This window comes from Metopolophium dirhodum, chromosome 3 (assembly GCF_019925205.1).
Source record: "Metopolophium dirhodum isolate CAU chromosome 3, ASM1992520v1, whole genome shotgun sequence".
Taxonomy (NCBI): Eukaryota; Metazoa; Arthropoda; class Insecta; order Hemiptera; family Aphididae; genus Metopolophium; species Metopolophium dirhodum.
Window position 1 is genome coordinate 24154751 of NC_083562.1, and position 12812 is coordinate 24167562.

The 12812-nt window shown below is 28.3% G+C and overlaps 1 protein-coding gene across 2 annotated transcripts; it reads left to right on the top strand.

The window, feature by feature from the left end:
* Nucleotides 1-219: 219 nt before the first annotated feature.
* On the top strand, nucleotides 220-10798 carry LOC132941941 (acetyl-coenzyme A transporter 1-like). 2 transcript variants are annotated; one of them, XM_061010200.1, is made up of 11 exons: nucleotides 220-315; nucleotides 787-1005; nucleotides 1103-1229; nucleotides 1522-1681; nucleotides 1759-1913; nucleotides 2919-3112; nucleotides 3335-3519; nucleotides 4870-4993; nucleotides 5307-5522; nucleotides 7956-8137; nucleotides 9605-10798. In XM_061010200.1, the coding sequence occupies exons 2-11, from the start codon at nucleotides 799-801 to the stop codon at nucleotides 9645-9647; spliced, it is 1593 nt and encodes a 530-aa protein (XP_060866183.1). In that variant the 5' UTR covers nucleotides 220-315; nucleotides 787-798; the 3' UTR covers nucleotides 9648-10798. The 2 variants fall into 2 exon arrangements, with proteins under 2 accessions (XP_060866183.1, XP_060866184.1); XM_061010201.1 differs by lacking the exon at nucleotides 220-315 and adding an exon at nucleotides 354-424.
* Nucleotides 10799-12812: the final 2014 nt, after the last annotated feature.

The window sequence follows — 12812 nt, forward strand, 5'->3', positions numbered from 1 at the left end:
AAACAAGAATATTCTAGTCTTAATGATAATATTACTTTATCAGTGAATATTGTATATTTAATTATGTTGGTATTATAGTTTATTGGTATAATCTGGTGGATCTAAATAATTAAAGGTGTATGAACTTCGAATACATTAGTACATTACATAATAATATGAGTGTTTTACCGATTATTATAATATATCATAGTAATATCGCTCATGACAATACACCTTATATTCACAAAGACATTTTGTAAATATTATAAATTTTTGTACGTCAAAAAAAAAATACTGTTAATAAGATTAAATTTTTTCTATTCGAAAATTGTATAGGTACCTAATGTGACTGATGGACTTTATTTGTGTACTTTTCATATTATTACTTTTTTAGTTTTAATTTTATAACAATAATTTAATTTTATATAATTTAATACATTAATATGTAAGTCACCTGTTTTATTTTTATACATTTAAAAAATGCATACTTATATTGTATATTGTAGAGCGAGTTGGACACGCCTGATCTACACTATGTAGCTATCTAGTTTTACATAATTTTATTATGTGTAAACTATGACTATACAAGCTAACATCTAATTTTAATTTGTTTGTGATGTGTAATACTACTGTCCACTAATTTGCAGCAAATCATAGTTAATTAGAGCAGATAATATTATACTGTACAGGTCATACATATTATGATAAGGATATAACGATCACATTTATTACAGTGTTTAAAATATAGCATAATAATTATTACTGTAGTTCAATAATACACTTCTAACGGAACGGTTATTTTTTAAGCACTGAAAAAATATGAAAACATCGCCAAGACACAGAGTGGAACCAGAAATATCTGAGGAGATGGAGGTTGCAACAATGACCAAAACTAATTTAAAAGGGGATTGGATAAACTTTTTTTTGTTACTATTACTGTACACAATGCAAGGCTTGCCGTTAGGCATAGCCTCGTCTATATCGGTACTATTGCAAAGCAAGAAAAATGTGACGTATAAAGATCAGGTAAACCAATAAATAATAATACATTATAGATTTTGGTCTATTATGGTTAATCTACAAAATTCGCAATTTTAGCAGATAATTCATTGTTTCTTTTCAGGCATTATACAGTATATCAAAATGGCCATTTAGCTTGAAACTCTTATGGGCACCGTTGGTAGACGCACTCTATGTACAAAAATTTGGAAGGCGAAAGTCTTGGCTAATACCCGTTCAATATTTAATCGGTATATAATTCATGTTAAATTAATAATATTCTAATTTTTAATTAATATTAATCTAAAAAAATGCCATGACACTAATACTTAAATTTATAGAAGCCTGTTTTTGCATAAGTTTATAAGTATATGAATATGAGTTTGTAGACATTTTAAAAGTACTATTAACTGAAAAATTATAATTTCTTTCATTGAAATAATGAGGTGGGTAATTAGTAATTTCTTATATAAGTTCTTATAAACTAAAATGGTTTATGTTGTAAATCACTTTTTTATGTAAATCATATTATATTGTTAATAGGAGCGATTTTAATTTATACGGCCAGTGATATTGATAACTTGCTACCCGAAACTGGAAAACCAGACATCATGATGCTGGCGTACATTTTCTTCATGATAAACTTTTTAGCCGCCACCCAGGATATAGCAGTGGATGGTTGGGCTCTTACAATGCTGAAAAAGTGGGTGTTATAATACATCATTATTATGAATATATAGTAGACTAGCTATGGTTCATCGCAGACATTTTTGTTTACAGGAATAACGTAGGCTATGCGTCCACTTGCAATGCATCGGGACAAACATTAGGCTCTCTGGTAGGTTCCATGGTACTCATTCTGTTTACATCTGAAGAGTTTTGTAATAAATATTTACGAAGTGCACCTGACGTGGGAGGTATAGTTTCTGTGAAAAGTAAGTGAGCGTTTTATTATGTTAACTGTTAATTCTAGTAGTTTCATTAAAATTTAAAACTTCAGAGTAATTTTCATTAATTTCCAACTCTACACCACGCGTGTGTGCCTAATTTAATTAAAATATAATAAAACAGAGAAACAAAATTACAAAAATATATATGTATACAGAAAAAAAATATATATACTTATGAATATTATATATAGGTTAGGTTATAGGCTAACCTAAACTTATTATATATACTATATTTTATAAGTAATAATATCAATTAAAAATTAACAATATATGCAAGAGCGACATAATGTTTAATTTGTTTGTTTATAGTGATTTATTAATTAATAAGACGAAACAATTTAATATTTAACAAAACAAAAAATATTATCCCCTAGAATCTAGATCAATATAAAAATATATGTTTAGTAGATACATTGTACATACGATTATTTCCGTACAGACAAGACATCGAAAAATAATTTTTGAAATTCTGGGTGGAACGAGAAATGTATTGGTTTTACAATTAAGTGTGTATATATAATATATATAGCTACATATTATTATTTTTTGTATCTGCCATGATTCTTGATGCATGAGCAAAAAAATTGATTCAATATTCAACTTTTAGGAAAGGTTTTGTAAACAAATGTTATCTAATATGTACTTGTGGCGCGAGGGGGGGGGGGGCTAATGAATATATACTTGGAAAAATGGGAATATTTACAAATACTATAGTACCTATTCGACTAAATCTGTATAGTTTTTTTGTGTAATTCAGAAAAAAATAACCAAAGAAATTTGAAATTTTTCAAGATCGTGAGCACTTGCAAATTATTTTATAGTTAAAAATTCATTATATTTTATACAATTGTATTAAACAGGCAGTTTCTTTTAATCTTCACTTGCAATCACCATTACAATAATTTATGGTTTCTAAACTACCTAAGTGGCTAAGTATATTACATTATATTATTTATTAAATGTGTATAACATATTATTCAATTTGTTTAGACTTATTATACAGCTGGGGCATAATATTTATATTGCTCACAACTTTAATTGGCATATTCAAAAAAGAAAAAGATAATACATTTGAAGAAGATGATCATGAAAAAATCAAAGTGGTTCAAAACTATTTACTATTATGGGACATTTTAAAGTTACCTAGTATTCGAATACTGGCGATAATATTGATAACTTCAAAGGTAATTATAATATGAATGCTGGTTTTTTTTTATTTATCGTACTAGTGACTAATAGTCTATTACATAAAAAAAAAGTATCTGCTTTAATTTAATATTGTATTTTCCCACACTCATGGGTATCATTTAAAGGCCATAACATTACTCATTTAATAATATCCCTAATTAATAATTTAATTCATCAATCTTCTATAATATTTATTATTATTTTTGTATTTATCAAAGATTGGATATGCTGCAACTGGCAATGTGTCTATCTTAAAACTTATTGACGCAGGTGTATCAAAAGAAGACATATCGATAATAGATTCAGTGATGTCTGGAGTAAACTTTATTCTACCATTCATTATAGGAAAATACACGTCAGGTCCAAAACCGATGAGCGTATACTTAAAAATTGTACCCATCAGGTAGATATAACAAATTAAAATTAAAGAACTAGTTACCATAGGTATTTACTTATTCACATTACATATTATAACAAAAGAATATCCGTTAAGTTAACAATAGTATGACCGTTTTTGAATTGTTCCGTCTACCATTGGAAATATATATCGGTCATTTTTATCACTAAATGTGATATATATATTAAATTCTGAGCGTTGCGAGGAAGCTAGTGGTTTTACAACATAGTTTATTATTTTTATTTTGTATACAAAATTTCTAACAGAAGGAGTGCTATTATTTCAACATATTATAGTATCTCTTTTTTAGAAAATTGGATCTAGATGGTACTTTAGACAGGTCGTTTTTCGATTTTCTAAATTGTTATTTAATGCCATGAGAAAAACAACCAACAAATTACGAAAAACCACTAAAAACGGGATTTTAATTTCTAACGCTTTGTTTATCACCATAGAAACGAATAAATAATAATAATATTATAATAATTTTGTAATATTAATTCAACTTGTCTCCGCTCAGAATTGTTTTTCCTATACAATGATATTATATCATTGAATTCAAGTTTAATACAGTCCATTATACATAGACCCACTTGTAACCTATACTGTACAGCAGAGCGACATCCACTTACCCGCTTTTTTTTCTATACAACCACCAGTCCGTTAGAAGTTAGAACCAATACCGACCACAGACTCCGTGTGCCTATCTAGTAGCTTAGATCATATACTACTATTTGTATATGATCTAAGTCTAGTACCTATAATGATAAACGAGAGAATATCGTGGAGGAATCTAGAAGAAACCGTACCTACCCTCCGAACCGCACCAAACGAGTCGTAAGATAGGTAGTTATTTCCCCTTATTCTGGATATGACACGTGGACGTGGTTTGTGCCATGAATAAATATAACTGATTTACTTTTTCATGTTTAACGTACTATGCTAATATTAAACCCCGTGTTACAATATTATAATATGCCAAACGATTAAGCAGAGAGACAGTATTTCATTTATTTAATCATCAATATTGTGTGGCCTCCGTCAACCCACCGTTCAGGACGGACCGCATCACACTCCTATAATAGATACAATTTTGTAATTTCTATCATACCATATCAGTTTATAATATTATTATTTTATTTGATGACTTCCATAACTGAATTGATAAAAAATTATTTAAGTATACGAGGCTATCCAGTAAAATAAACACATTTTTAAGGGCATGTAGGCACACGCACGGATCTAACTTTAAACCCACGCAGAACCATTTAAACAACACTTAATACTAATGTTAATATATTTATTTTATGCAGAGATTTAATTTATAATTACATACTTTTAAAATCTATATTTTAGATTGCTTTTGAACGTTGGCTTTGTTATGCAAATTTATTATACGCCCAAATTGTTAACACTTGATGGAGTAAATACCTCAATATATTACTATCCACTTCTCGTATGTCTATTATCAATAGAACAAGTGAGTTACTATTACTTCAGTAGGTATTTATAGTTTAAATGTTACATGATTCTAGAAGGTCTGCAGGGCGCACACACTGCCGTGAAGTCGGTAGTAGCAGCGATAAAATTCAGCCGGACACAATTTATCGCCACCGCGGCAGTGTGTGCGGGCCTTAAATAGAAGATACCTAAGCGTTATGACCGAAGTTGAAGAAATGGTATTGCGGTATTTAGTTACTAGTAATACTGTTAGCGTTTAATTATTTTTGTTAATATTTACTAAAATTAGTTAAGGTAATTCAATTAATAATCTTTATGTATATAATTTATAGATTTTATCTCACACAATGTTTGTAGCTGTATTAGCTTTTTTTTCTCGGATAAGTGATCCTCGTTTTGGTTGTACTTACATGACGTTATTGAATACTCTTGCAAATTTAGGATTTATGTGGACGTCTACTGTTGCGCTTGGAATGATTGATGTGTTGACGTTTGAAGAATGTTCATTGGATTCTAAAAATAATTGTTCTACACTAGAACTTCAAGATGTAAGATATTATACAATTTTAATAATATTATATTATTTTATAAAATTGAGAACATACCACGTTATTTTTTTGATACCAATTACTAGCTATTTGCAAAAATATCTGACAGAATAATATTTGATTGAGTGTTATTTGGTTAATTTATATTAATTTAACTCAGACGTTGGTTGTATTTACCTAGTATTGAAAAATGTTGAATGATCTTAATTTTAAACTAAAAAAGGGGAGAGTAGGTAACCACTAACCGCTCTGTTATACATTAGGTGGCGAGTGGACCTCATCATTAAGTAAGTCACTGTAATTAAGTGGTAAATTTGAATTTAATGATAAATCATTGCATATGAAAAACGATTCTGAACGAAGAAGTCTGTCAACCTATACAGTGTGATCACGACTTTAGGTACCACTGAATATCTCAGATGGGGTTTTCAGGAGGTGATAGGGAGCACTTAAATACATATTTTCAGACCAGTTTCAAATTTTTAGCTCACTCAGTACGCGCATGCGCAATACAACTTACTTTTTTTTAATATCAACCCCAGTTTTTTTCTACAGATTCGGGTAGAGTATTTTTTTTTAAACATTTATTGTACAAAAAGTTTTTTTCTATTTTCAAAACTGCCCAAGTTAGAGTAAGTCGAAAATTGGATTTATGCATAATTCGTGTTTAATGATATTTTCATTTATAACCACTGGAAATAATAAAATAAGTGTCAATTAAATGTTTAATTTACTTATCTGTTTATCTGTTTTCAAAGTCTTAGCAAGCGCATGCGATTGTTTAAGGTTAGTCGTTTGGTTTGGAGGTGAGTTTTTCAAATAATAATTTAATAATACTGTATTGGTCACTAGATTGAATATCTCGAGTATGTGATAATTTTTGTTTAGTAAACTGCTATAATTGGATTACAATTTTAACTATTTTTATAGTTTAATTTTATTTTATTTTAAAATAGCTCTAATATAAGATACGATAAGTAGGTAATGTAATTATTAAAGTATTTAAATAGCGGTATTCATTAGTTTGATGAAATATAAAATTTTACTTTTACTCTGTAACTAGACTCGTACAAAGTGTGTGCGATATCCGTTATGTCTGGTTATTAAGTGCTTCTATAAACTTCGAACAATTCATTCGATAAATGTATTTTATACATTTTATTTTTATTATAATATTACTATTACTATTATCATTATAAGTTATAACTATTTTGCTGTACATTTAATTAATACATTTGACAAAATATCATACACTAAAAATAATGTTTAGTTATTTCACACTTACATTTCCAATGGTTTTAAATGAAAATATCATTAAACACGAATTATGCATAAATCCAATTTTTGACTTACTCTAACTTGGGCAGTTTTGAAAATAGAAAAAAACTTTTTGTACAATAAACGTTTAAAAAAAATACTCTACCCGAATCTGCAGAAAAAAACTGGAGTTGCCATTAAAAAAAAAGTAAGTTGTATTGCGCATGCGCGTACCGAGTGAGCTAAAAAATTGAAACTGGTATGAAAATATGTATTTAAGTGCTCCCTATCACCTCCCGAAAACCCTATTTCAATACAAGGTCGCCCATCTGAGATATTCAGTGGTACCTAATATCGTGATCACACTGTATTACTAAATGTACATTATTACTAATATAATTTATTTTAGGGGGACGGAGTGGCCGAGCGGACTAAGGCGTCGGCTGCGACGCAGCCGGCCCGAGTTCGATACCTTGGCCGCGGGCGGCATTTTTCTTCGGGCAAGTCACGGTGTCCGGAGAACAAGTGCCACCATCCCCCACCCGGGCATGGCAGATACCTACGGGTGCCCAACCAAAAATTCTGCCAAACTAAACACATACGTGTTCCTCCACCTACCAACTTAATAACCTACATTAAAACTAAAAATAGCTAATGGCCTCAGCTGCCGGGCTCAAGATCAATAAAAAAAAAAAAAAAATTTATTTTATTAATAGTAATACGGTAGGCTTAATTATTTTTGCCACTACCTATAAACATTTGGTGAATAATTCAAGAATATATGGTCATTCGTTTTGAATTACAACAATATAAGAAAATCTATTTTATCTGACACTGGTTTTTTTTTTGGTTTTTCATAATCATTAAGAAAAGTACTGGGAATTTTTCCTAACCACTAAGTATTAGATAAGATAGTGAAGTTGAAAATTATTGTAAAATCAATACATTCTTCGATTATGGCTCTTCGCCCCGCTCAGAATCTAAAATAAAAATTGATATAGAATGGACATATTTAACTATATTTATTAAAACATTAATTTGATATTTAGATAAAACATTTTGATTTACATTTTATAAAATTGTTATTTTATGATTGATAACAATTAAGACTCAATTTTGAATTTATTATTATTTTTATTACGTAACTTATATAATATGTATTTGTTATTTATTTAGATGTGTAAAGCAGAGAAAGGTGATTGTATTATAACAGTGAATGGCTATTACATAGAAATGCTTTTATGCACCATCATTGGAATAATTTGGTATATTGCTGTTAGAAATACACTCAAAATATTTCAAACTAAGAAGCCTTCTCATTGGATGGTTAAACTGAAGAAAACAGTGGCGGGGAATGTGTAAGTTAAAAATGAATATTCCTTGACTGTGATACGTACTGATGTATAAAATATAGTTTTAATGGCTATTATGACAACTGTGCAAAAATATGTAATATACAAATAATTTCATTTGAATATGATAATATTTATTGTTTGAGTTTTTTCAAAATGTATCTATCTGCAATAACTAATAATAACTATGCCGCAAAGAATTAAACATAACTTTTGCATTGGAATGGGACATGTTAGTTTCCGTAACCGTTTCGACGAAAGAATTTTGTGGTATCTGTTTTGGCCCAGACCACCCAGGAACTTTAAGGGTATTTATTTTGAGATTTTAAACTAATTTATTAATACAAAAATTATCGATTTCATTTATTTTCAAAATTAACACTAATTTAATAAATTAATAAAAAAAAATTGAGAGAAGAACATGGATGTCCGTATATAACTAGAGGCTAGAGCTTAATAAATGAAAAAATTGGGAGTGGAACACGGGGACCGCAGTCAAAAGATGCAGTCAAGTCAGGTACTTAACCGAATATTCTAATATTTCGACAAAAAAATTATATGAGTATTTTATAGTTACACCAAATAATACGGTTGTAAAATGCCCTATATATAAATTAACGTAAAACTTTAAAATTGGTACAGTTGATTTATAAGGTAAACTAATTTATTTATTAAATATTTTAAACAATTTGAAAGTATTTATAAATACTTTTTTTACTATATGTTCGAATACTTTTCAAAATAATTTCCTGTATCTATACTTGAATACTTTTAAAAAGTATCTTTTAGAAGACTGTCCCCAAGTGAACTCTGAATAAAACATTTAATAGTTATTCATTTAATGGGATTAGAAATTAGAATAGACTGCAGTTTCCAGCTTCTAATACATTACTACTATAAAATTTTATATTTTATTTAAGTTTTTTTCATTTTAAAAATGCATTCTTTCGCTGAGCGTTTGTGTCTCTAAACATAGTCTTGATACGATGATAACGGAATGTTAAATTAAATGATCGTTCATAAAATATTTATGAACTATATACATACGCATATTTATGAATGTTTAATTTTATAAGCCGTCCAATGTATAACGGATTCATCGTTAAATATATTCTCCAAAAAAAAGGTAAAAAAAAATATGAATAATTCCTATTTTATGATAAACAAGTTGGATTAACAACTGATACATCAGCCTCTCAATTTTTAATCATAATCGAAAGCACCCAGAAAAAGTACTCTTTTCGAAGCGGAGTTTGTTCTTTATTTTAGACTTCTTACCTTTTAAGGTCCTTCTGGATCTAACTATGAGTATTTATAACAAACAATTCATATTGAAGTGGATTATTATAAATTATTATTAAAATATTTAATACCTAGAGTATTTCTAGGGTATAGATTACACTAAATCGGTGTAAATACTGATAAAAATTAGGTAAAAATAATAATAAGGTTAATAATAATATATTGTTTCAGTGGCGGTGCCAGAATTTTAGTACCAGCTGGTGGGTCAGGGTGAGCCCAACATTCTTTAAGGGAGGCAAATATATTTACTTGATATATATACAAACAATATTAGCGACTGGTACTTGTGCAAGGGGGAGGGGGTGTCCCATATTGCCTCATTTTTTAGATTCTGAGCGGAGCGAAGAAGCTAGTGGTTGTACAATGATGTTTATTTTTTTTTTTATCCTGTATACAAAATTTTTACAAGAAGGAATTATTATTTATTATATATAATCATATGTAATCATATAATATGTAATTACTATATGCTATCCTTCCTGTAAGTTTAGTTAATATAATATTATTATTTTTTATTCGTTTCTATGGTGATAAATATAGCGTTAGAAATTAAAATCCTCTTTTTAGCGGTTTTTCGTAATTTGTTGGTGGTTTTTTCCGTGGCATTAAATAACTATAGAGAAAATCGAAAAATTACCTCTCTCTAAAGTACTATCGTGATCCAATTTGTTAAAATATAAGGTACTATATGTTGAAATCGAAGCACTTACCTTCTGGAAGAAATTTTGTATACAGAATCTAAAATAAACACCATTGTAAAACCACTAGCTAGCTTCCTCGCTCCGCTCAGAATCTAAAATCCGGACTGACAAACCATCTCCGCTCAGAATCGTTTTTCTTATACAATGATATTATATCATTGAATTCAAGTTTAATACAATCCATTATACATTGACCCACTTGTAACCTACTGTAAAGTAGGGCGACATCCACTTACCCTCTTTTTTTTTATACTTTGTCGGATAAACTTACTAAAACAATGATTTGTAAACATGTATTAATATAATTTATTTTTTTAATAAAACATCTATTAATGTAAACACTTTTTATGTACCTACTTAAATATAAAGCTATTTACTTATAATTGATGGCATCTTATACATTTCTTTTTTCGTAAACTCCCTCGATGAAGAAATCCTACGCACGACCTTGAGAGGCCTCCTTCACCAAATAATAACCATACCACCAGGCATCAGTTATAGTATAATTGAGTATAGCTATTATAAGATGTAACTACAAATCTAACAACTCTCGCAATGAGTATTATTTTTTTTTTTTAAAACAATATAAATAAAGTATTTAAAAGATAAAACTAAAAACAATTTATGTTCAAATTGATCAGTTAAAAACTTTTAATATTAATTACTTTGCTTAATAAAAATTAATTTGAAATAATAATAAGAACGATAAGATAATAATATAAGTATATACCTAACACATGTATCTTTAATTTTAAAAAAGTTAACAAAAACTGCTAAAATTAACATATTTTTATAATAATAATATAAATAGTTATACAATTTATTTTAATAATATTCTACTATATTTATGACATTCACGCAGACCTAATGTGTTTCCCGGCGTATAGCATAGGCAAAATATGTACATTATATTAACCCGGTTGTGGTGAAATGAAGCGTTTGGATTGATTGAGCGCTCCTGAATTTTATACATTTTGGGAATACAATTATATATGCATATCTACGTCACCCAGTTAGCAGATTATTTGTGGCAATAAATAATATATATTTTTAGACTAAAAAGTAAATTTAAGCTCCAAAAGAAATTGAAAACAAACTCAAGTAATCATCGACAGAGCTTAATAGACTTTACCGTCTCACAAACCTAATCAAATATTTATGTATATGTGTATTTATGTAAATTGCACTGTTATATCCCACTATTGTAATAAATTACTTGTATTAATATTAAATTAAATAGGGCTCACGCCCGTAATGTATGCTAAAAAAAAATAAAAATAAATAAATAAATAAATAAATAAATAGAAATCTTTGCGATCTTATGTTTTTTTTTTATATTACAGTTAATTTCGCATGCCAAATTGAACCATACAAACTAATCCTCGAATTAACAGACATTTTTAAAATGCAACAATAAAATAACTAAAATCGTTAATTTTCGTTTAAATAATAATAATAATAACAATAATAATAATTCTTTTTTAACGGAATACCTAAATTATAATTACAAAAGTTATGTGAAGTTTAGTGATTGTTAAGTGCAAATGTACATGTTATTTTTTTTTAAATGAAACAAAGTAAAATATAATATAATATAATATTAAGTAACATAATATGCGCCTATTTAAGTAACAATGTTATGTAATTAAAATTTATTAAGTATTATTTAAATAACTAAAAAACTTATTAGGTACCTAAGTGAACAAATCAAAATGTGTTATAGTATTACCTTCAAACATTAAAATATTAGCAGAGTTATATAATATATATTTGGTGTTAACATTTGACAGATAAAATGTGGGTTTTTCTGGAGTTAATTGGATTAACATTAAAGTTTAATTGATCAAGCAGTACTTTACAATCAATCATATTATGCTATAATTTGAATAAGAATCTAAAATTTAACGTAATAGGTAATTGTTTTTTAAAGAATCAATTTTAAAAAACTCACTTGTATATGGCACCCATATTAAGCAGGTAGTACAAATACCATAATAAATTGCACCCAGGATTTTTTGGTTAATAGGTACTTTTAGTATATTGCGCCCATAGTATCTAGGTGACCTTGAATTCATCGTTACCTATTACGTGTATTTTAAAAATACTGTTGTTCATTTATTGGTGGATAAGCCGAACGTTTATCGCTATAATCGTTATGATATTAGCAATAGCAATGCCTTTACGCGTATACAACGACTTTACGTATGGATAATATTTTAGTAAGCCGTTTGCGTGCAACAGTAAAACATGAAAACGTGAAACATGGATATTATGCACACTGGATTTAGCCAGAAAGAAAATTGTGTTATAATATACCAAACGTATACATTTTCAAAATTAAAACGTGAGTTGTCTTCGGGTGAAACAAAGTGGCGATGTAATGTAAAAACGTGTATTGAGTCGCTAAATGACTATCATAAAAATAATATTTCTATTGGGTGCAATTTACTACACAGAAATTTGTACCTGAAAAATACCGAGCGCAATTTACTACACAGAAATGTATACCTGAAAAATACCGGGCACAATTTACAATTGTTTCCCTTTGTTGAGCGCAATTTACGTTTGCCCGAATATTCATTCAGGGGTTCTTTTAACATTGCATTTATAAGATAGATATCTTAAAAAATTATTTTCAATTGATGAAAGGATCGTATTTTCGTCAATATTGTCTGTAT